This window comes from Salvia splendens, chromosome 3 (genome assembly GCF_004379255.2).
Source record: "Salvia splendens isolate huo1 chromosome 3, SspV2, whole genome shotgun sequence".
Lineage (NCBI taxonomy): Eukaryota > Viridiplantae > Streptophyta > Magnoliopsida > Lamiales > Lamiaceae > Salvia > Salvia splendens.
Window position 1 is genome coordinate 10,359,997 of NC_056034.1, and position 23,487 is coordinate 10,383,483.

General features: G+C 37.9%; 5 protein-coding genes and 1 pseudogene across 6 annotated transcripts; 3 read left to right on the plus strand and 3 right to left on the minus strand.

Annotated features, from left to right (window-relative positions):
• Positions 1-4,004: 4,004 nt before the first annotated feature.
• On the minus strand, positions 4,005-7,753 carry LOC121794850 (rhamnogalacturonan I rhamnosyltransferase 1-like). Of its 2 annotated transcripts, none has more exons than XM_042193210.1 (8): positions 6,909-7,753; positions 6,472-6,539; positions 6,305-6,393; positions 6,070-6,232; positions 5,531-5,841; positions 5,141-5,345; positions 4,726-4,883; positions 4,005-4,633 (listed from the first exon to the last, which is right to left on the minus strand). In XM_042193210.1, the coding sequence occupies exons 1-8, from the start codon at positions 7,159-7,161 to the stop codon at positions 4,360-4,362; spliced, it is 1,521 nt and encodes a 506-aa protein (XP_042049144.1). In that variant the 5' UTR covers positions 7,162-7,753; the 3' UTR covers positions 4,005-4,359. The 2 variants fall into 2 exon arrangements, with proteins under 2 accessions (XP_042049144.1, XP_042049145.1); XM_042193211.1 differs by having other exon boundaries at positions 5,552-5,841; positions 6,909-7,752.
• A 273-nt stretch (positions 7,754-8,026) lies between these two features.
• On the plus strand, positions 8,027-9,697 carry LOC121794854 (annotated as a pseudogene).
• Positions 9,698-10,640: 943 nt separating this feature from the next.
• Positions 10,641-12,775, plus strand: LOC121794853 (transmembrane emp24 domain-containing protein p24delta9-like). Its single transcript, XM_042193213.1, has 4 exons — positions 10,641-11,036; positions 11,438-11,647; positions 12,347-12,423; positions 12,504-12,775. Exons 1-4 carry the CDS (start codon positions 10,818-10,820, stop codon positions 12,646-12,648), a joined length of 651 nt encoding a protein of 216 aa, XP_042049147.1. The 5' UTR covers positions 10,641-10,817; the 3' UTR covers positions 12,649-12,775.
• Positions 12,776-12,927: 152 nt separating this feature from the next.
• Positions 12,928-17,137, minus strand: LOC121794851 (integrin-linked protein kinase 1-like). Its single transcript, XM_042193212.1, has 11 exons — positions 16,412-17,137; positions 16,091-16,165; positions 15,576-15,692; positions 15,326-15,420; positions 14,891-15,011; positions 14,717-14,796; positions 14,460-14,519; positions 14,145-14,266; positions 13,971-14,056; positions 13,766-13,881; positions 12,928-13,381 (listed from the first exon to the last, which is right to left on the minus strand). The coding sequence occupies exons 1-11, from the start codon at positions 16,682-16,684 to the stop codon at positions 13,252-13,254; spliced, it is 1,275 nt and encodes a 424-aa protein (XP_042049146.1). The 5' UTR covers positions 16,685-17,137; the 3' UTR covers positions 12,928-13,251.
• A 1,087-nt stretch (positions 17,138-18,224) lies between these two features.
• Positions 18,225-19,499, plus strand: LOC121794856 (uncharacterized protein At5g01610-like). The gene is made up of 3 exons (XM_042193216.1): positions 18,225-18,533; positions 18,829-18,883; positions 19,036-19,499. Exons 1-3 carry the CDS (start codon positions 18,432-18,434, stop codon positions 19,413-19,415), a joined length of 537 nt encoding a protein of 178 aa, XP_042049150.1. The 5' UTR covers positions 18,225-18,431; the 3' UTR covers positions 19,416-19,499.
• A 29-nt stretch (positions 19,500-19,528) lies between these two features.
• On the minus strand, positions 19,529-22,977 carry LOC121794855 (protein RETARDED ROOT GROWTH, mitochondrial-like). The gene is made up of 7 exons (XM_042193214.1): positions 22,479-22,977; positions 22,099-22,207; positions 21,431-21,590; positions 20,953-21,101; positions 20,594-20,745; positions 20,208-20,322; positions 19,529-19,806 (listed from the first exon to the last, which is right to left on the minus strand). The coding sequence occupies exons 1-7, from the start codon at positions 22,781-22,783 to the stop codon at positions 19,672-19,674; spliced, it is 1,125 nt and encodes a 374-aa protein (XP_042049148.1). The 5' UTR covers positions 22,784-22,977; the 3' UTR covers positions 19,529-19,671.
• Between the last annotated feature and the right edge of the window lie 510 nt (positions 22,978-23,487).

Below are 23,487 nucleotides of genomic sequence, written 5' to 3' on the forward strand. Positions count from 1 at the left end.
GCCTGCAGATTACTCTTCGTTTAGAGTTTTTGGTTATACTGTTTATTATCATGTCAGTGAGGGTAAACTAGAACCGAGAGCTAAGAATGGTATATTTGTTGGTTATGGGAATGGAGTTAAGGGATACAGAGTCTGGTTGCCTTCAGAGGATAGAATTATTTTCGGTCGGAATGTGATGTTTGATGAAAATTCTATGCTTAACTCTATTGTGAAGTCTAGTGTTGTAGAGGATTTGGAAGGTGTTGATAAACAGGTGTAGAGGATTTGGAAGGTGCTGATAAACAGCTGGAGCTGCAAGTCACTCACGATGAGAGTGAATCACAACTTCAAGGTAGAGAAGATCAACACACTACTGTTGAAGCTACTACTGATACTACTAGTTCTGATGTTCATCCAGAAGCTCGTCAGAGAAGCATTGCTATTGACAGAGCTAGGAGGACAGGTGTGAAGCCTCCGTTGAAGTACGGCTTTGAGGACATGATGGCATATGCACTACAAGTTGCCAGTGAGGTGGAAGATGAACCATCTACTGAAGAACCATCCACCTATAAGGAAGCTGTTTCGAGCAGTGAGCGTGCTAAATGGCTCGCTGCAATGGGAGAAGAGATGAAATCACTATGGAAGAATCTGACATGGGAGCTAGTCAAACGGTCAAAGGGAAGAAAGACTGTTACTTGCAAATGGAACTTCAAGAAGAAAGAAGGGACCACAGTAGATGAGGGTATTAGATACAAAACTCGGCTAGTTGCAAGAGGGTTCACACAAAAGGAGGGGGTTGACTATAATGAGATTTTCTCGCCAGTGGTAAGACACACTTCCATCAGAGTGTTACTAGCGATGGTTGCACATTATGATCTGGAGCTTGAGCAGCTAGACGTGAAGACAGCTTTCCTACACGGATTGCTTGAAGAAGATATCTACATGACTCAGCCAGAGGGATTCGTGGTTCCTGGCAAGGAGGATTATGTTTGCAAGCTGAAGAAGTCCTTGTATGGACTAAAACAGTCTCCGAGGCAATGGTATAAGAGATTTGACAGTTACATGGTCCAGCTGGGATACAACAGGAGTCCGTATGATTGTTGTGTATCATAACAAAGCTGATGATGGTTATGTGATCTATCTCGTTCTGTATGTAGATGATATGCTTATAGGTGCAAAGTTAAAATCCGAAATTCAGTAGTTAAAAGCTCATCTCAGTGCTGAATTTGATATGAAGGATTTGGGTGCTGCAAAGAAAATCCTGGGTATGGAGATTTCTAGGAATAGAGAAAAGAAGAAGCTTTCTTTGTCATAGAAGAGCTATATTGAGAAGATTTTGTCAAGATTTGGCATGTCTAGGTCAAAGGCTATTGATACTCCAAGTGCCATAAACATTCATCTGTCATCTGATCATGCACCGAAATCTGAAGCTGAGGAGGAGTACATGTCTCGAGTTCCATACTCTAATGCAGTAGGGAGTTTGATGTACGCTATGGTCTGTACTAGACCAGACATAGCACAGGCTGTTAGTGTTTTCAGCAGGTTCATGGGACATCCGGGAAAGGAGCACTGGCAAGCCATGAAGAGGATTTTTCACTACTTGAGAGGTGCGTCTGATGTTGGTCTCATTTATGGAGGTGATACTCATTGTTCAGTGACTGGTTATTCTGATTCTGACTATGCTGGAGATGTCGATAGTAGAAGATCTATGACCGGTTATGTTTTCACTCTTGGCGGTTCTATTGTTAGTTGGAAAGCAACGTTGCAGGCTGCTATTACTTTGTCTACGACTGAAGCAGAGTATATGGCATTGACAGAAGCTGCTAAAGAGGGAATATGGTTGAAAGAGCTAGTTGGTGATCTTGGTTTAAATCAAGATCAAGTTGTTGTGTTATGCGATAGTCATAGCGCTATTTGTTTAGCCAAAGATCAAGTCCACCATGAGAGGACTAAATATATTGATGTGAGGTGTCATTTTCTGAAGAATGAGAAAAGAATTGAGGTGAAGAAAGTTGACACTGCTGATAATCCTGCCGATATGTTCACCAAGCCGGTCCCGCAGAGAAAGTTGACACTGTCTCCTCCTCCACAGAAACCGAGCCCAAAATCCCGCAAACAGTCGATAGATTCTGGCAATGGCTCAAAGACGAAGGGATTGTGTTGAAGCTGGGAATCGTGCCCGAGGGGCTTGGCCTCGTCGCGAAACGGCGTCGTTCTGGAGGTCCCAAGAAAGTTGTGGCTTAATCCAGACGCTGCCGCGGCCTCCGATATTGGAGCCCTTTGCTCCGGATTGAAGCCGTGGATTTCCGTTGCTCTGCTTTTGCTGCGGGAGAGGCTGAAGGGGGACGACTCTAAGTTGAAATACTACCTTGATGTTCTTCCACAGGGAACTGATTCTACTATATATTGGTGGGTTTTGGTTGAGTTTCATTGTTTTTCCTCTTCTGTTCATTTTAATATTGATAAGTGTTGTTCCACTCCAGTGCAGGTCAGAAGAGGAGCTTCTTGAGATTCAAGGTCGGTTTCTTGATTTGTTTTCATCATAAAAAATTGATCTTTATGCTACTACTTTGATTTGATTCAAATAAGGTTTTTCGCTTGATGAATGAGATGATATAGGTGTTGTGATTGATAAACTACTTTTTTTTTTTTTGCAGGGACCCAACTGTTGAGCACTTCATTGAGTGTAAAAGAGTGTGAAAAATGAATTTCTGAATGTAGAAAAGGAGATCATACTCCCAAACAAGCAGCTATTCCCTCTTCCCATAACATTGGATGATTTCTTCTGGGCATTTGGAATGCTCAGATCGAGGGCATTTTCGCTTCGCAACCAAAATTTTGTTATCATCCCCTTTGCTGACCTGGTAACCTCTTTGAGTTTCTGTGACTTATAGTAGTTTCACTCATATGTATAAGATACAAGAAAATGTGGTTAGGAAACTTTCTTGGATCGTTGTCTGCAGATCAACCACAGCATGTTCAGGTTACGACTGAAGATCATGTGCACGAGGGAGGCTTTTCTCATGGGATTATCTGTTTCAAATAAGGAGCCCTTTATCTCTCAAGGCTGGTGAGCAGGTGCATTTTCCATCACCATTTCTGCAGTTCTAGCATAAGTTTCAGAGGTTTCGTGTTTCATAATCTGTTTTTGGGCAGGTTTTCATCCAATATAATCTCAACAAAAGTAGTGCAGATATGGCTCTGGACTAAGGTTTTATTGAACTGGAAAACACCAGTCGTAATGGGTTTCACTTTGACACTTGAAATATCCGAATCTGATGAATTTTTCGAGGACAAGTTAGACATAGCTGAGATGAATGGTTTTGGTGAATCTGCCTACTTTGATATCAAGGATGGCCAACAAACTCTCCAAACAGAAATGCTTCAATATCTCCTGCTTCTGGCTCTTGGTGGGACTGATGCCTTCCTCCTAGAGTCGATATTCAGAAACCAACTATGGGGATTTCTCGAACTGCCAGTCAGTCGTGCCAACGAGGAACTCATATGCCAAGTAGTTCGTAGTGCATGCAAATCTGCACTAGCTGGCTACCACACCTCCATTGAAGAGGGTAACAACTAATGAGTTTTTTATTCACTGTTTTAGCAGGATCATTTTCAGCTTACGTTAGAATGGAATTTTGCAGGATGAGAAGCTGATTGAAGAAGGGAATCTCAGCTCAAGGCTAGCAGTGGCAGGTGGGGTAAGAAGAGGAGAGAAGAAGGTGTTGCAGCAGATAGATGATATCTTTAGAGAGAGAGAGTCAGAGTTAGATTTTCTTGAGTATTACCAAGAGAGAAGGCTCAAGGATCTTGGTCTAGTTGGTGAGCAAGGTGATATCATCTTCTGGGAGCCTAAATAGAACACTCACAAAACCCAAAACACTTTTATCAGCTGATGCTTGTTTGGAAGGGATGTCCCTTTCAAGTTTTGAGCTAGGAATTTGTATGTATATTTAGGGTTCGAGTTTCTACAACACTATTCACTGAAGATCATTAATGAATTCTTATCTATTAAGAAAATAAGATACTACTAACAAACTGGGGCAACTTTTATATAAATAGCATAGCAGGGAATCATGTGATACAAACTGCAGCCACCAGCAGCAGAAGAAAAGAAATGCTTATGAACAAAATGAATGAAGGCAATTCTAGTATTCATGCATTTCTTCATGCAATTCATATATCATACCGTGTGATGACCAAAATCACATACCTATCAATAAGTTAGGTCTCTTGCTATTTAACTCTACCGGATTCGTCGAACCATTCTGCCAAGTTGAAGCCTTTGCTTTCTCAAATGGCGTCAATGCTCTCACTCGAGAACACTCCATGCTCAATCCGCATATTCTATCTCAGTAGCTCCTCTTTGGGAGGTGAATCTCACAAAGACATGGTAGCATTTCCAACAGGAGACAAGTTAGCACAGCTCGTGGCTTCACACAGGCACTCCTGAGGATTCGCATAGAAATATTCTTCTTCTTTGGGCTTGTCTGCAATAACTCTACGGAGAGAGGGCTGTCCCATTTTTGTCTCATGAGCTAGCCGCACAGCAGCGGAAAACTCGTCCCATGAGAGAGTTCGGTTATGATGTAAATCCAACAATTCCACAAGTCTTCTACGATCCAGTTGGAATGTTTTCTTAAACCCAAGATATCTGCAAAAGATCAGAAAATGGGGATCTTATTTTGTGTTACTAGATTTGATTAAGATATAGCAACCACCACTTAGAAGAGTTCATCCCCGTACCTACGATGGCCTTCTACAACCCTTGCCATATTTCCGTCATACGTGGGAATAAAGATATTACTGGCAACAGAAACCATAAAATCGAGCGCTGCCATTTGAGATGAATGGTTCTGGAACTGCCGCAAATCTTCAGGGTCTAGCAGCACTTCTTTTTTCACCTGAATTTGTAAGATGGTGGAATCTTAGTGAAGTAGCAACCTACAACATCAATAGCGGCGTGCCAAATAAACTAAAGAGGTCCGCATATTAGACAGTTAATTTCATGAACTTGTGTTTGTTTGAATCTCCTGTCCATGGTCCACCAGCCTTAGTATCCAAACCCCAAATATTGCTGGTAATTACTCGTTTTCTGGTAACAAATTTGAGCACACGCAGGCACATAAAAATAGAGATGGGCACAAAGAAACTGACTTACAATCCTTGGAAAAGCATCTCTTAGTGCTGCAAGTCTCCGTTCACTGCCATAGATCTCACCAGATGCAATATAGATCTGGGTATCTCTGCTAAAGTCCAATGCTTGCAAAATCAGAGCCATCTCTTCCGGAGTAAGAGGGCATAAACCACGTGATCTCTTATCTTCAGATACTATCTCTTTTTCTCTCCACCAAGGGAATGCATATCTGATGCATAGAAGTCAAGAACAAAACAAAGAAAGTTAGAAAACCTAAGCAGCAGTAAATAAATGGCAAGGATGAGTATACATCATGCACCTAAAACACCGAAAACATAGACGAACCATCCTCTCGAGTTTACAAATTAAGTTCTATTCTCAATTTATCTCAGGAAATAGACATCATCATTCCACCTAAGAAGTGACAGATTTGACCTCATTCGTTTGAGCTCTTCTGCTTCCTCTTCGGTGCATCCATGTGTGCATCCCGAGAAAGCCAACATGTCCATCTCATATCTCAAATGCAAGGCTAAATAGGGTCCTTTCTGTTGGATAATACTGACCAACTTGTTTCCCAGTGACTCAATCTGAGGGGTAAACTTTAGTGCCTGAAAATTGACACGGCACCTAAGCTTCTGAAGCTCCAGGGAAATCCCATTGTTGGCCAGCCTTGAATCTGTTCGGTTGAAGTGTAACACTTTGTGCTTAGCAAAGAGTGGAAGAATCTGCAAAGGTAGATTTTAAAATTTGTCCAGCAAACCTCTGATTAAGAAATGGTAATAAGAATACATTTATTTTGATTTAACATTGCAAAAACTACAATACATTCATTCTTTTCAAGGTTCCAAAGTGTTCTCAGTTTCTATGTAGAAATCATGAACACTAGTTATAGAAGGGGGGAATCGAGGTCCTGCAATGATTCTTAAAAAATCATCAGAAATAAACTCACGGACCTGTTGTAAGTAGTATTGCTCATTTGACCAGCTAACAGGAGCCTTCACAAGTGGTTGATATCCATATCGTCGACCAAACCTCTTTGGTAACCTCTTGACTATTCGGACTTCATCTCTTAATGAATTGATGAAATGTTCCACATCAAAAATATCCTCAAAATTGCTGCATGTTCAGCCAACCATTTGAAAATGCCTATGAATGAAAGAGATTAATAATCCATATAACGACAAATACCTAGGGTCGGCCCAGAATGATGTCTTGTCAAGCTTCGGAACAACCAGTGTAAGATTTAAAAGTCGAGCAATTGCCACCATGTCACATATCTGAAACTCCATATGTGCAATATTAGACAAACGAAACACAGCCAGTGAGAAAAGGAGAAAGCAGACACAAATTCGTACCGCAGAGCGCATTTGATTCAAGCCACCGTTGCAAGATACTTTAAGAAAGCCATTACTTGTGTAATTCCCTGAAAAGTATCTGTCAATTCTAAACAAAACAAAACATTGCTTCTGCTTCTACTCAATCCCTAGGAAGAAACAAAGAATGAAAGATCCTTATATGAAAACAACATATATTCATAAACTAAGCAACAAATCACCTTCTTCCTAAACCAGTGCAACTCAAATCAATCAATTCTTCACAAAAGCAGTGCATCCTACTCGAACATTACTCATTCGTTCCGTTTTTCTAATTGCAATAACCACCCCTACATCATTCTACATTGGCATATTTCTCTTCGCAGCATAGCAAAGCAACTCATAATTTATAAACACAACATCCTATCAACAAAATACCACATCAAAATCCACCACGAATTCTAAGAAATGCTACTCACTGGCTGCCAGTGGAGGCTGAGTAGGCAACGATCCCTCCTGATTGGCCGACATTTTCACGGAGCCCGGATTTCCGGTAAGCAAACGAGGGTGCCAGAGCTCCCCAACCGCCACGAGTTGAACCAAGCACGTCCAAATTAGTATACTAGAACAAACCCTAATAAACCACACCTGCAACCTCGTCCTCTGCATCGCCGGCAGCCCCTGCATTGCAGGCGATTTCTCCACACTTTTCTCTAATCTAGCCGCCTCCATTGAAGCCGCATTACCATAGCCAAATCTTCATCTCGGTAACAGTCAGCGTAACCTAAATTCGTGCAAAAAGAATTGATCTTTATGTGATTTGCGTGAGATTCGGAGGTGGGCGCTGATAGAGATTCAAGCGCCCTTGGTTTGAATGAAGGCCTAGTACATAAACACTTCAAAAAAAAGAATTTTTAAGAATAGGTTAAAGAAATGGGATCGGAATCAGAAATGGGGGATCTAGATTGTAGAGCGAGAGAGCGGTTGATTTCACGAGGGGAAATCGAGCAAATTAAATGAGGAGTAAATCAGAGGGGAAATGGTTTATTAGTTTGAGGAAAGTGTGAAACGAACTGCAAAACTGCTATCTTGTTTTCAGCAAGATCTAGAGAGTGGGAGAAACGCACGGTTGTATTTAATCTATCTCGCTCTATTTCTTCTTCACTTTCATTAGTCGATTTCTTGTTGGGCTTTTGCAGATTTGAAGTTCTTTGTTTGGTGGCCTAAATTTGATACACAACTTCTAGAGAATGTGGGAATTGAATCTGATATTTTTCTGCAATTGTATAAAAAATTGAGGAATTTCGGTTCCAAAATCACTTGCTTCCACTGATTAGTCTCTGACTAAAAATATTAATTGCGCTTACCTGCCAAGATAATCCATTAATTTAGTTAATTTCTTGATTTCATTAACTAATTGTTGATAATGGGAATATGGGATTTGAGAGTTATAGTGGATTTCCAAATTATGAGGATTCAAATAAGTGGACGATTAATGTGGCGTTGATTAATGTGGCGTTGATTAATGCGTGCGACTGTAATGAGCAAATAATGGTAATAACAATTAAATATGTGTATTTTTTTGACATTTTCAAAATTCATAATAAAATAATAATATAACTCAAATATTGCGGATTTTCACAATTCAGAACCTCAGTAATGGAGTATTTGCTGCCGACTCTGAGGAAGAAGCAAGAGGTCGATTCTCTCATCAGAGACACCATAGACAAAGTCCTCGTCCTTCGCTTCGGTCTCTCTTCTGATGTTGTCTGCCTTCAGCTCTACGACGTCGTACGCGCTCCCCTTTTCCCTTAAATCTTCCTATTTCCCCCAAATTTCATCGATTATTATTCAGAATCATAGATGATTTGATGTTACCATATGTATGTTTATTGGTCGGAAGCTGTATAAATCGGCGAAAGACGTGTCAAAATTTGCGACTGTAGGGCTAGTGGATGCGGCGGAGGAGGAGATTCAAGTTTATCTCAAGTATTTCGTTATTACATATGTCCCCTCCATCGTCTTTTTCTTCAATGCTCATCACATGAAAATGGATTCCGGGTACTCATTCAAATTCAGTTTTCGCCTTAATTTGATTTTATATAATCAATTGCACAGTCAAGGATCTTCAATTGCGAATTTGTGATGGAAGGATGAGAGAGATAATATCGAATTCTCATGTTTCCCTAAAATGCAGCTTTAGTCAAGTGGAATGTGAATTGTCCATTTATTTGATAGTTTGAAGATGATTTGATGTTAGTGGAATCATTTCTCTTTGTCCACCATAGACATAGGCATAGGCATTGCTTAATGGATTCAATTAAGCAATGTGCAGTTGCATAACTCATCTTTGTTTCTTACCTATTGCAGAAGTGCGGATAACACTTAATGGGTTGGTACATTTCAGAAAAAGCAAGACTTTGTGGATGTTGTGGAGGTATCTCATCTCTCTCTCCTTGACACTGGATTCTTGAGTGAATGCTTCATCACTTTTGCTTCCTGTTGAGCAATCTCATCCTTAACATTTCATCATAAACTAGCTAGACGGCTAACTTCTGATTTCTTTTTCATAGTATGGTATCTTTGTCAGTCCATGCATGTTTGAGAATTAAGGACTAACTTAGATCATAACTTTGCATAGGATCTCACCTGTTCATGTTTTGAGCCCCTTTGAAGAATTCTAACCATTCCTAGTTTCACATGTCAAAACCATTTGAACAACTGAGAATCTTTTAGTTAAGTTTCTTTGTGAAATATTTAAACAGATGTAGAGATTGATGGTAATCTATAGTGGTTGAAAAATATCTTTATTGAACTTCTACAAAATGATGTTGTCGTTATATATGGCTTAGCTTCGGTAAGTAGCTGAAGGCAGAGTCTTTCTGTGAGCAGCAAATGAGGCAATATCTGCAAATGAATTAATCAGAAGACTTGATTCCACCTCTTGCTCTTGCTCCTAAACTACATTCTTCTTTTTCGTGTTTGTGTGCTTGGTCGTGTTATATATGTAAAGTTTGTTCTTGTTTCTGTAGTTTATATACACTTTGAAGGAACGTAAGGTCCAAGGACGTAAATCTAGCATTTGTAATTGCAGGCGATATACAGAGCGGCAATGAAGGGCAAGCTGATTGTAAACTGCCCGCTTCCTCCTGAGAGAATACCAAAGTTTAAGTTGCTATATAAAGATGTTTATTATCTGTAAACAACAGAGAAGTATCCTAAAGACCTATTGAATTAATAGTGCTATTTATTTCGTTCTAACATCTAACTTTCTTGTCTATAATATTACGGAGTAGTAGTTAGGAAGAACATATATTCTCAGGTGTACTTTCACTTTCTTTTTTGGAATTATGTTCCTGTTAACTCCTGAAAATTATAATTTGAAAGTATGATATGATAACTACTATTGATAACTAATCAGTTTAAATCTTTTATACTTAGAACTGATGTTCTTTATTCTACATTAATCCCTTGTTTATTCTGGTGAATTTGGTTGGGATTGATAAGAGTTATCAAAATACATGCAATGAGTTGAATAGCTAAATGTGATCCACCAATTTACTTTCAAGTTGTTAAAAATGAAGGATACACATATTTAACTTAAAAACATGGAAATGAGTCATTTGTCATGCTTCAATTTCATAACATAACAAGAATGCAATATGCCAATAAGTTTGATCAAATTATGTGACTATGTGAGAGACTATTACTATCAATGATTGTATCAAAATGAATTGAAGATAAATTTTTTAATCGATAAGGCGTCAAGCAATTAGGTCTATCATTGTGCTATTATAATGGGTTGTAGTAATATTTATGAGATTTTAAATTTATTGGACAACATTTTTTTATAGGAGTAGTTTAAATGGGCCTTGGCGTATTATAAAATTAGAAAAAGTAATCATTTAATTTAGATACTATAATTTCTACAGATTCAATTTTCATAAATTTGATTTGAATGTGTTCACATAAAAGTTTTCTTGGATTAATACAATTTTTATGTTTTCTTGGATTAATGCAATTATTATTGTTTAATTATGTATTCATGATTATTGAAGATAAATCTATACTGTAACGCACAGCCGTTAAAGTACTACTAGATTTTTGGTTGTCAAATATTCAACGTGGCAAGTACTAAAATCCCACGTGGAATAATCTCATTGGATATCGAATAACTTGTGACGCGATAAAAGAGCAGCGCAATAAAATATTGCAATTAGCATTTCACGTTTTCCCCTTTGACTCTTTGCAATTTCTGATCAATCGGTGAATTTTGGGAGAAAACTCAATTAGTTGGTCTGAATTCAGACATAAATAATTTCCCTAAATAAGGGGGGAAATCCCTTCTTTCTCTCGAAATTATCGATTGTTTTTTCGTCATCGTTGACATGAAAATCCAAATCCAAAGAAAGGGTTTTTTGCTCCTTTTGATTTCAGTTTTCTTGATCTGGAATCCGGCGGAATCGATTCGGTTCGATCTGGAATCCGGCCACACCAAATGCATATCGGAGGACATTAAGAGCAATTCTATGACTGTTGGAAAATATCATATTGTAAATCCCAACGAAGGAAACCCTCTGCCTGACTCTCACAAAGTCACCGTTCGGGTAATTTTCTCCTCAATTTATATGTTTTTTTTCTTTTTTGTGCTGTTTCGGTTTTTTGTCAATTTCTATATGATTTTGCCATTTTTATATCTCGAGAGCAACTCATGACGTTGACAGTTTTGAGCCATGATTTTCTAGGTTTTGCTTTGTTTGGCATCAGATTAGTTTTAATTGAGTTGATGAATAGGAAAGGTTTCATCTTGGGAAATGATCATTAGAAAATATTTTGCTTAATAATGTTTTGGGCAGGTTGATTAGTTTAAAAATCGTTTCTTGGATCATCTATGCGATCAATTCTTTCATAAGTTTTTGCTAAATGGAGGTTTTGGACTGGTTTTTTATTAGTTTAAAACTCTTTTATTCGATTGTTTCAATTGCATACACCGAATGCATGTTTACAGGTTACATCAGCATATGGAAACAGTTATCACTCATCGGAACTTGTCACCGAGGGGCATTTTGCATTTCAAGCAGTCGAGGCAGGTGATTACATGGCTTGCTTTTTTGCCGATGATAACAAGCCTTCTACAACCATAACTGTTGACTTTGACTGGAAGTCCGGCATTGCTTCCAAGGAGTGGACCAGTGTCGCCAAGAAAGGTTCCGTTGAAGTAAGTGATTGTATACAGTATGCACGATACTCTTCTGTTTTGTTTCTTCGTCTTTGGTTGCTCATCGGCATGTTTTTATATAAGCTGTCGATTTGGTATATCTTTCATTGCTGGCATCATGGTTTTCACTTCTTCGGGTTGCTGAATAGGGTTTAGTTGCTGGGTTGTTTATTTGTCACTTTAAACCTAAACCTTACTTGTATTCCCTGCAATCATCTGTCTAATGAAAAGACAAAGAAGACTGCCTTTGAAAAGATTTCTTCCATCATATGGTGCAAAAAAATGTGGTTTTTGCTTTTCACTCAAGAATGGTGCAGTAAAATATGACATAATAAAATGTTTGTATTGATACCATAATGCTTTCACTTCTCTTGACACTGCAGTCTGCTCTTGCCTAATGTGTTAAGAGTACTTCTTCTCCGATGGCACATTTCCAAGTCCCAGTGTACTTCAAATTGGCTTTATATGTTCTCTTGTGTTTCATATGCCTTTTTGTAAATCAAATGTCCCATTGTGATTTGAACTATTTTCTTTTATTTGGTTTCCCTGAATGTTTCCTTTTTATGGACTCATGCAGAGTTATAATTTGAATTTTGATTGTGATACTATCTGATTTGATAAAATTTAGGGTTCTTGAAATTATTCCCTTCTATCTACTTTGGTTGTCAACTTTCTTGGGTTTTCTTTCCTTGTGATCAGTTGATGGAAATAGAACTAAAGAAAATGTTAGACACAGTCCAATCCATCCACGACGAGATGTTCTATCTTCGTGAAAGGTGAGTTAGATCACGATTCTCTTATTGCAGTATGTCAATTTGTTGTGTTTGAGTTGGTAGTTAATGATATCTTATTGCAGGGAGGAAGAGATGCAGCTGCTGAATAAAGCTACTAACAGCAAGATGTTCTGGTTTAGTTTTCTATCGATTCTTGTTTGCCTATCTGTATCTGGAATCCAGCTATGGCATTTGAAATCTTTCTTCGAGAAGAAGAAGCTCATCTGATCTAATGTACTTTTTGAGTAATTTATTAGCATTTCTGCGTACTGTAAAATTACTTAGAGAAGAGATGAATTACAGTTTTGATTCGATTTGGCAACAGAACAGTAATAACTTTCATTTTTTGTTGTTATAGGCGGTTTTATTTGTAGACAGTATACTTATTTTTATTTTTTAACTTTGTCTTTGTTATGGGCTAAAGTTGAAAATCAAGACTAACTGTTAGAGTGTTGAATATCTCAGCCACAACCAGTGTAAAACTATCAAACTGAAACACAATAGAGAAATCAGAAGATGACCTTTACAATTTGAATAAGTTTTAGAATTCCCTCTATCAAACTGTGAATATCTCAGACACAACCAGTGTAAAAATCAAATAAAGAATGAAGGATGAACAACATGACTAATGGTATTAGTAATGGGAGTAAAGAACTTGGGGAACCTGACAACATAAAACTCTCTTGCAAATGGAGATTCCCCACTGTCTAAATAAACTTCATACACCTGTAGGATGTAGCTAACCTTTGCTGTAATCTATTCACAAACCCCAACATGTTATGCTGCAACTTAAAATGGAGAAACTAGACAGCGTACGTTCAACTGAGCAGCTCAGCTAGACGAAAAGAGGTGCCAGTGATGATCAGATGTCAGTGTTTCCTTAATCTTTTCAAGTCTCTTCAAAATCTCCAAGAAGGGAGGTCTGTGATTCATGTCTGGTGCCCAGCACTGCTCAGTCAGCCTAAAAGAAAATATCGATCGACAAAATAAGTACTCATGTGCTCTGCCTCGATTATAAGGATGGTGAATTCACAGACATTTAATGACAAAACAGATGCAGAAAACAAGAACGCATTCCTCAAAAACCAACATTACAGACATTTTTGCTGAGGTGTGATCTTCTGTGACCAACATTCTTATGATCATCAAAGTATGCAGATCAATATCCTACAGTTCAAGGAACACTTCTAGCACTGTTCTGATCTCAGTAAATAATTTATTGCCTATGTTCACGTCAACTTGAAACAATCTCATCAGATTTTTACAAAAAAAAATAGCTCAGCCATTTATACATACTATATGATCCTTACTTCATATCATGCTACTTCACTATTTTCATACTTACTCTCTCAATTCAGATGTGTAGCCTTTGGCCTTGAACATCGGTCTGTGTCCTTCAGACACATATCTAGCAGCTTCATATGGTTCATAAGCTGCCATTGGTGGCTCACCTTCAAGCATCTGCAATAGTATAGAGTTCCTTAATGTTGGATTTGATGACACACAAATTCCTCATATATCTTTTTGTTGGATTAAATAAAACAAAATACCTCATATAATATCATTGCGAAAGAGTAGACATCAACTTTCTTATCATACTTCCTGTGCTTGAAGACTTCAGGTGCCATATAACGATCTATTGGAATCACAGAGAAAGATAAAGTGTTAAGGACAAGCCATAACTTTCAGCTTTGAATGAAAAAAATTTCTAAATAGTTACTCACAGCTTCCAGTCTCGCCTGTCAATTTGTATACATCGTGAGAATGTTGCACCTTTATGAGCTTGCTTAGCCCAAAATCTCCTACCTTTAGATGGTCGGCATTTGAGTTGACGAGAAGAACATTCCTGAAACCAAAGCATACACAGATATTGCATTGGAACCTTAGAAGGGAAGCAGGAAATCTCCAAGGATCATCATAGATATACAAAAATTTCACACCAATGTCGACATGTATTTTGTGAGATACAGTGAGAGGTGGCAGAATGTAGATGTATTAAGCAACTCATTTACCCTTTTACCACCACAAAAGTAACTAACCTTGGCTTCAAATCTCTGTGTATTATAACATTTGGCTCACTATGGAGATAAGCCATGCCTCTGCGCAAAGAAAAATAATGCAGAAATCATCTATAGTTATCCAAATTCTATGTATTTAACAGGTATTTCTCTCTAATGCAACAAAATTGGAGTAGTCTTCCAAAGTATAGTAGATTCAGCTGTTGATATCCCGATGATGCTTCAAACTGATTTTCTTTACGAAAATAGAGTGGAAGATTATTAACTAAATCGAGTACCTGGCTATATCCAGTGCAAAATTGACTGCAGTTGATGGGGTGAGCGACCCTTTTCCCTTTAGATGCTGATGCAAATCACCCTGTACATGATTATAAAACAGGGCTCAGGTCATATGAACTTTCCATATTTCAAAGGATAAATTTCTAATGAGGACAGAACGAACATTCATTTACCCCTCTCAAGTATTCTGTCACCAACATTAAGGGCTTCCTTTCAGTGACAGCTCCTAGAAACTGGACAATATTTGGATGACGAAGCTTCACAAGCAAATTGACCTCATGCCTGAAGTCCTGGCTGAATTCAGAGCAAGAGAACTACCTTAGTGTTAGGAAGAAAATGCCAGAAATAACACATAGTGTGGTGTCATCTCAAAAACTTCAAATTAATAATGCATTGAATGGAAAAAAGAAATGGCACATCCTCTAGAACAATTACGGACCCAGAAGTAAGATATGCCAACGTTGTATGACCACAAGCTCCATTCAGGAATCAATGCATGAAAAAAGGACACTAGCCACTGTATTTAGAATTGAAAAGGAAAGGCAGAAATGGGAAGTTTCACGCTGTAAGAATGATATATCATTACTGAGGAAGATTGAAAGACATACATCACCAATTTATCATCTGAAAGGTTGGGCAGGATGCGTTTGACAGCGACAGGTGTTCCTCGCCAACCAGCTTTTAGTATCTCCCCGAAAGACCCCTAACAACATAAGTTGTCATCAGCAAAGAGCTTTCAAGTAACATATCAAAAACAAGAGCAATGCTTTATAAATTACGACTTAAACGGAAGTTAGTGAATGATCATGCTGCTTCAGACAGGAAAAATTCATTAGTGTTCTGCAAATGAATTCAGACCTTCCCTATCAGAGTTGAGGTTGCGAAGTCTAGCTCAGAAGGCTCGATTTCCCAGTCACACTTGTTAGGTAGAGGGGGTGCAACAGGCCTTGGCTCAAAATGGCTTCCACTCTGGCCCTGCAATATGCACCCACTCAAGTATCAAGCTAGGAAACTATAGAATGGGTTCATAATATCAAATTATTCTAATAATAATTCAGCCATCTCAATATCTGATGCATCTCGTCTTATCAACAATGATTCATTTATGTCAGGAAAGATAACATGTAGAGAAAAACCACGAAAACAAAAGATGGCATCCTATGATTTCAGTTTCAATCCCAAGTTATACTTGAGAAACCGAAAAGCTCCAACTCAACAACAAGATAGAAAGTAGAAGGGGAAAAGGAGGATATCAGCAAATATATAAACCAAATAATACCCCACAAAATCTCTGTGCAATGTCTTTGCAGCAAACCCTTAATCAAAAATATTCAAGGCTGTAAGATAGTAACAAAACAAAGGGAAGAACTTACATAAGACAGTCCTCCATACGACTTCAATAATACAATAATCCGAGATCTTTTAGCTCCTTCAGCATCAGCTAAAGGCTGTTACCAAATTCAGGTATAAAAACAGTTAATAGAAAACAATAGTATATTTTCAGCAAATCACGAATCAAACAGTATCAAACAAGAGAAGAAGAATTATGAATAAAAAAAACTCATAAACACCAAATTCTGCCTCTCAGCATCACAACGATTCACTCAACAACAACAATTAGCCAAGCAGGTAATCGAAATCGAGCAATCAAAAGCTGCATGGAAACACACGGCGTAACAATGATAAAGCCTCACCGTGTTCCTCCATCGATCCTGGGCGTTAATGTCAGCTTTGTAGTCGAGAAGACACTTGGCAATGTCGACCCAGCCGTGGATGGCAGCGACGTGGAGAGGAGTCCGATTATCGTAGTCTCTGGCGTTCACCAAAGAGGAATCCTCCTCCAAAAGCCTTCTGACGGCCGCGACGTCGTTTTGGTGCGCGTGCCACAGAATCAGAGACGTTCTGCTCACCCGCGCCTTCTCCTTCTTCTTCTCCATATCCTCCGCTGATCCGCCACTTCCGCTCATCTCTTTCGCACTTCAAATTCTTAACGATCGAAACTGTATGTTGTTTGCAATCAATGAAAGATCTGAAAACGAGAAATTGTTAAAAATAAAATTGATATGTACGCATCAATAGGAATTTCCTTAGAACTCAAGTCTGAAAAAGAAATTAAACTTCGGAAATTATGAGAAAATGTTGTGGAAACGCTTAAAACTACTGAAACTACAAATTGGCTGCATGCTTTATAAATTGTACAGGTATTTGATCCTATTTACATGAAGATGAGTTTATTATAAATATTTATATTAAGATTGACGTTTTCATGGTAGAAGAATTGTGTATAGATACGGTTGGCTAGCAATTTGAAAACCAAAATGGAATTAAATTTGTACTGTAAAAAAATTGTTATGTCGGTTTGAATAATTCCATAAAATATTGGAGAACTATACTATAAAGATAAGGATCATAAAATAGTGATTATGATGATAACATAATGGATGTGGGTAAGATTTTGAAGGTATTGTTGTCGAGGTCAAAAGATAATAGATTAAACTTGGAGTGATTAAGAATATAGCTAATTGAAAATTAGCTATACGCTTCTCCTTTTGATCTTATCCAGAATAAGTCACGGGAGAGAAAAAAGTTGTTTATAATGTGCTCACTTAATTTGAAGATTTGAAATAGTAAGAATATGCATATAAAATTTTCTGTTCAATGATGAATCAATACAAAATCAATAGTTTTGGTGTCAATTGCACTATTGTTATGAATAGTATACTTACATTACATACAATCTCCTTGATTGTGTTAGTTTATGAGAATAATTGAGTAAAGTGTTATAGGTATACTATTTAGGCATTGCTCCTAAATAATAAGTACTCCTATATAAAACTATTAACTTTATTTTAGATCTATAATTTTTACTTGTTGCATCTATCGTCTCTTCTCTCCTCTCCTTCTTCATTGCCTACCAAGTTTGCTATGATAAATATTATCCGTTTTTATTTTTTACTCAATATGATATGGTATTATATGTCCAAGTGTCCAACAACTGGAAGGGAAATTCCACTAAATTAAGGTCTCCCTCATGAGAAAATAAAGGTTATTTCAGTCACAAATCACAGTTCATTATGAGATGATTTAAACATAGTAGAAACATCCGAATAACTGAAGCCCATGCCCAGCATCAAAATGGGTTGATTTCATTCATATGGCAACAAACACCCTTTTTAAAATAAAAACATCAATACAACACCATTTTGAAAATTAGATACATTATTAAAACAAGATTTGACTATTGTGTGATTTACACAATGTAGATTTAAATCAGATAAAATTCAAGTTAACTAGCCAATCAACTTTCTTAAACAATAATGTTTCGATTTTTTCACGAATGCGACCAATTTTGTTTTAATATATACTAGTACTAGTCCTAAAAACAAATCCTAATCGCACAATCAATACATTAGAAAATCCGAAAAAAATGTCCCTAACAAGAATAGCAAGAAAGTGATAGTTACGGTTTTTCAATCCGCAAAAGCAACTTTTATTCAGACATGGGGCCCGAACCAGAACAGAATCGGGTTCCAGCTTCCACTTTTCCTCTCAAAGCCCGCTATCGGGAATCGCGACCGGCCCGATATTCATGCGGGCTTTTCCTTTGTTTGTCTTGGTCTTGCTGCATAATTCATTTACTAGCGCACACAAACAAAAAAACGACACACTCTGCAGAATCCGGCCCGCAGCTTAGGAGCCCGAAGAAGAAGAAGAATGGAGAAAGCAATGGTGAAAATGGGGAGCATAAAATCTGGAAGCTTTTGGCTGTCCAAGAAAGCTAAGGAAGAGTTCAATAACATCACTCAAGATCTCACTGTATGTATTTTTTATTCTTCTTCTAATTAATTTATTTTGTTTTTATTTTTCGTTTGGAATATGTGGAATGTGACGAGTGTTGCAATCTGTAAGATTTCAAGAAATAGTCAATGACTGAGGATTTGTGGTATTCACTGACTTTTTTAGGCTTATCTCTTGTTTTGGAACTTAATTTGTTGCAAGTGTTATCTATTTTTTAGGCTTATATTTATAATTTTGTGTTAAATGAACTTTTCATTTGTTTATAACGTTAATTTCTTTCAGTTTTGATGGAGTATACTTGCCTATTTTGCAGACTGTCTCAAATGTTGTTGAGGAGAAGGCAAAATGGATCTTCGATAAGCTAAAAGGTCTGTTTCATTTAAATTGCTGATTCCAAACCTTTCTAACTTGAGAATGCAAAATTCACTGGCAATTTTCACTCTCCTTCAAGTTAGATACAAATATGTGATGAACTTTGCATTTGCACATAACTATCTTGACATCTCTCCTTCCTCCATAGGAAAACCACTAAGAAGCTTGCCTGATCTTCTGCGAGAGTACAATCTCCCACCGGGCCTTTTCCCGACCAACATTACAGCATATGAGTATGATGAGATCAAGTCGAGGCTGACTGTTCACTTGCCCTTTGCTTGTGAAGTGAGCTTCAAGGACTCATCTGTGCTAAGGTATGCCCCTCGTGTCAAATGCATTCTCCTCAAGGGTAAGCTCATCGGCATAGAAGGAATGAAGACCAAGGTCCTCGTGTGGGTCAAGGTCACGAGCGCGGCTGTTGAGGGTAGCAAGTCAGAGAAGCTCTCTTTCACCGCGGGAGTTAAGAAGTCAAGGCCGAAGGATGCATACGTCGTGCCACGTGAAGCTGTTAGAATCGAAGAATTTTGAGAGGATGATAAATTATACTATATCTCTGTTTTGTCAGCCCCGTATTTTGAAGTTGATTCACGTGTGAAAACATCTTATTTTCAATCTGTTTTGATGAGTTTCTTACTCAACAATGGGAAAAAGGCAAAAGGAACTGCAGCAATTATTATAACAGTGTGTTTCAATAATAGTAACACAATGAATATGTTCTTGCAACAATATTGTCAAAATTTTGGCTGCAGCAAAAGAATGGCGTATATTGTATCTTTTCCCCTATTTAACTTCCTATAGATTCCCTAACAATCTCACAAATTGAGATTATGTTTTCTATTGCCAACAATATAATGATGCACCACTCCAGCAAATCAGACTTCCGATTTTGGAGCACTTCTTGAAGAAAATGGATGTTATGCTGCATGAAAACATAAGAAGAAAAGTAGTTCTCAGTCATAATATCTCTAGCCATTGTTTTACACCAGAAACAAAGTGGGTGTATAGATCAAGCAATCTACTCTGTGATATCTCCTTCAACATACCATATATTTTGGGCAACGGATAGATTGAAAAAGCATAGAATAGAGTATTTTGATTGATTTATCAAAGTATATAGTGGATTAGCCTATGTCATCTTTATATATCCAAGTTACCACTCAAACTAAACGTTTCCTTTGGAATAAGTAATCAGCGAGACCTTCAAGCTTGAGAAAATTTAAGAAGTCGAATATTTTTCAGAATCCAAATGGGGAGCTCTCTGTTCTCTGTATTTATAGCCCAGAATCCAAAATAAAGCGTGCAGAGTTGAAATGTGCATACCTCAACAAATTTTAATTTAAAATCAAGATTTCCGAATCGCTGTGCAACCTCGTATTCCTCGCGAAGGTAGTCAAGAATTTGGGCATATTTTGCATCCCTCCAAGCGATTTCTGATCTGAAATGCATAATATAAACATTAAACAGTCAACAATCAATGCTCGTTACTTAAGACTCTCAAGAGACGAAGTAACTAGTTAAATGGGAATGCTGACATGTAGTCAATTTTTTCTTCAATTGACACTAAAAGACATGGAAACTAAAAACTTGTGAGGAAAAAACCTTGGGACACAATAAATAATTTATTACAAACAGATATTATTTGATCTAAATAACTACTAAGCAGGTTACATATATCATGATTACACCTACATTAACCTGTAAATTACCTATCAAAAATACCAACTTTTAGAATCACGTCAGCTAAATTTGAGTTAGCCTTCCCAACAAGTTGAAACAACTTTTTGCGGTCCATGGTGAAAGTGCCAGTTTTCTGCATTGCACGATTTATCTGTGCAAATTCCTCAACCATACCATCGACCTGATACACAAATATACGTTTTGAGTACATTTTTCTGAATTTGAACTCACTGTTCTCTGATTATGCAAGGTTGATCGATAAGGCAGCTTGCAGAATATTAAATTTTAACTCCTTGTCGCATTCTATTGCAGCAATAAACTATGAAATTCTACAATCTACAGTAGTTTATACATATCTTAAAGTAAAGAGTAGTATCTATCTGTTAACCTGTGATACAAAGTAGTCCAGAGCAATGCTTTGTCCGAGAACACTGCCAATTATGCGGATGCTATCCATGTCTAGGTTTTTCAAAATGATGTGATTCAGACCTCCCTGCATATCCTCAACCAACAAAGGCTTCTCTTTTATAGCATAATCTGATGCAAAAAAGCAAAATTTTAAGATAAAAAAAATGACTATGCCTTGGAAATTCAACAAATAATCAAGATGTATGCAATTTCCATGGTCAATTTAAAATTAATATATATGGGAAACAAATATGTGGACGCTGTAGGAATATCTAATACCGAACAACTAACACTCATATTTACTTGTCAGCTGATTCAGTTTCTCTGATGGTAAAAAACATAATTTGTGTTACATGATAAGAGTAGTGTTCTCTTTCCCTGCTGCAAAACACTCGCCCAAAGCAAGTGGAACTATCTTATCTAAAGAAAAAAAATGCAGATAGTAAAAACAGCCTAACCATCTTTTCTCATTTCTGTAAGCAATCCAGAGGCATGTTGTCTAACAGTTTGCAGGTAAAAATCAACTTCATGATCTTCAACATTGAAGAGGATTGCTGAACCATACTGGTAGACAACCATGTAACGATAGCATCTCATGTCATTTCCAGCTGCATCTCGCTGACAAAAACACTTCGAATGAGGATATTTGATCAAGAGCGTCACTTTAAAGTTTAAATACAACCAACTGATATTTTATTTAACTTGGCTATTTGATCTACGAGCACCGACGTCCATATCAGATGTATATAAATTCTATGGTGAAGAATATAGACATGAAGACACTATAGCAATGGTTGGTGGAAGCCTATGAAATCTACATCGGATGTATATAAATTCTCTTTTTATGTCTGAAGAAAATGAAGACATTTTTGTCTTCCATAGCAGTTTCAAGGCTTTTTAATGCATCTATCGCAAAATTTTGTTCTTTAGTCTGTATGTTCACAACCCATCCCCTAACTCCTGTTCATTTCCCATCAAACCCAGCATAAGAACTGCATCGTTCCAGGAGGTTTGATCCCGTTGCACTGGAGTAGCTAATATTAACCACTTATTCCAGAAGAAGAGTTTAAATTCTCAAGATTGTGATGAATTGCAAGGATCAACTAATAAGCAAACATTAACTTACAGTTTCCCAGGGAGGACCACAAAATCTGAGAATAATACTATTTGAAGAACGTGAAGTCGGAGGAATGACATATTTTGAATTCTCAGCTTGCATACTCTTCAAATCAACACTGCCAAAATTATGAATCTGAGAGAGCTGAAAATCGAGATGCAACATCGACAAAAGAAACAAAGAGGAAATCGGAAGTGTAACAGTGCAAGTGAGTGAATCTAACAACACACAAAATCATAACTTTCAACAAGCATAACGAGTATCAGAGTGAACACAAATTCAATCACATAAGTTCTGCAACTAATTTATCCTTCAAAAATAAAAATTGGAACTTCAAATTGACACGATCGTTACATTCCATCATAAATAAATAAAACAGTGGAACCAACCTGGTACAGAGAAAAAAAGCCCTCACTGAAATTTTCCCAGCCTCGTCATCTTCAAACAACTCCTCCAAAATCTTATTTGCATCAAAATCATTATTATGGGCATCAAATTCTTCGACGTAGGGTGGAGATGCGGGGAGGGCAGAGAAGTGCCTGAAACTCGAGAAATAATTCCTAGGCCTTGAAATTAATGGTGAATTTTGGGATCTAATACGTGGGTTCCTGCTCAAATTTGGGTTATTAATGGATTTGGAAGCGGATGCGATGCAGGAAACTGCGACATAAACTCTCCATCCCCATCTCCCCATTCACTGGGGCGAACAGTGGCAAAATTCTTTGCGAGCTGTTTAAGCTATTGACCCTTCAATTTTATAGAATTCACACCATTTTCTCTAAGAGTAGGGCGGAATCCATTGGTGTGGTCGATATTTGTTGTTGCTGTTGAATGATTTTCAAGACACCTGATTTTCAATTGAGACTTGGATCACAAACCCTAGCTTATTCACTTACACCTGCAAGATTTTCCTGCTTCATTTTCAACATTTTTAGAGCATCTCCAATGGCTGCTAGCGGACCGGCTAGCCGATTCCCGGCGCTAGCCGGTTCGCTCGCCGAACCATTGGAGTCGGCTAGCGCCAAATCGGCGAGCGGACGCTGATTCTCGGGCGCTGGCCGATGCGCTTGCCGATCGGCTGGCCGCCATTGTAGGCTGGCGATCTGCCAGCACTTTTTTTAAAAAAAATTCGAAACACTATATATATGTGATTTGCACGTCATTTTCATTCGCACCGCTTGTTTTAACGAGTTTTCTCTCTCACTTAATTTCTGTATAAGAGCAATAAAGCAAAATGGAGAACAACAACAAAGGGTTTCCAGTGACGAGAGGGTCTCAAACTCCCACGGTACCCGTGGATGGGGTCCGATGGCCGGGTACTACAACATGTACCATTGGCAGCAGATGATGCCCGGGATGGCAACCGGGGGTAGTATGCCAGGATGGCAGGGGATGCAG

Coding starts and splice junctions, on each gene's coding strand:
- LOC121794850 (XM_042193210.1), bottom strand. CDS start 7,161: ATGGAGGCGGCTAGATTAGAGAAAAGTGTGGAGAAATCGCCTGCAATG. Junction 4,884..5,140: donor GAGATGCTTTTCCAAGGATT/GTAAGTCAGTTT, acceptor TTACAAATTCAG/GTGAAAAAAGAAGTGCTGCT. Junction 4,634..4,725: donor GTTGTAGAAGGCCATCGTAG/GTACGGGGATGA, acceptor GATCTTTTGCAG/ATATCTTGGGTTTAAGAAAA.
- LOC121794851 (XM_042193212.1), bottom strand. CDS start 16,684: ATGAGCGGAAGTGGCGGATCAGCGGAGGATATGGAGAAGAAGAAGGAG. Junction 16,166..16,411: donor AGGATCGATGGAGGAACACG/GTGAGGCTTTAT, acceptor ATTTGGTAACAG/CCTTTAGCTGATGCTGAAGG. Junction 15,421..15,575: donor CCTCAACTCTGATAGGGAAG/GTCTGAATTCAT, acceptor TTATGTTGTTAG/GGGTCTTTCGGGGAGATACT.
- LOC121794855 (XM_042193214.1), bottom strand. CDS start 22,783: ATGGGGAGATGGGGATGGAGAGTTTATGTCGCAGTTTCCTGCATCGCA. Junction 21,102..21,430: donor TACAGAAATGAGAAAAGATG/GTTAGGCTGTTT, acceptor TTTTTGCATCAG/ATTATGCTATAAAAGAGAAG. Junction 19,807..20,207: donor TTAAATTAAAATTTGTTGAG/GTATGCACATTT, acceptor GTTTTCATGCAG/CATAACATCCATTTTCTTCA.
- LOC121794856 (XM_042193216.1), top strand. CDS start 18,432: ATGGAGAAAGCAATGGTGAAAATGGGGAGCATAAAATCTGGAAGCTTT. Junction 18,534..18,828: donor ACATCACTCAAGATCTCACT/GTATGTATTTTT, acceptor CCTATTTTGCAG/ACTGTCTCAAATGTTGTTGA. Junction 18,884..19,035: donor GATCTTCGATAAGCTAAAAG/GTCTGTTTCATT, acceptor CTTCCTCCATAG/GAAAACCACTAAGAAGCTTG.
- LOC121794853 (XM_042193213.1), top strand. CDS start 10,818: ATGAAAATCCAAATCCAAAGAAAGGGTTTTTTGCTCCTTTTGATTTCA. Junction 11,648..12,346: donor CCAAGAAAGGTTCCGTTGAA/GTAAGTGATTGT, acceptor CCTTGTGATCAG/TTGATGGAAATAGAACTAAA. Junction 12,424..12,503: donor ATGTTCTATCTTCGTGAAAG/GTGAGTTAGATC, acceptor ATCTTATTGCAG/GGAGGAAGAGATGCAGCTGC.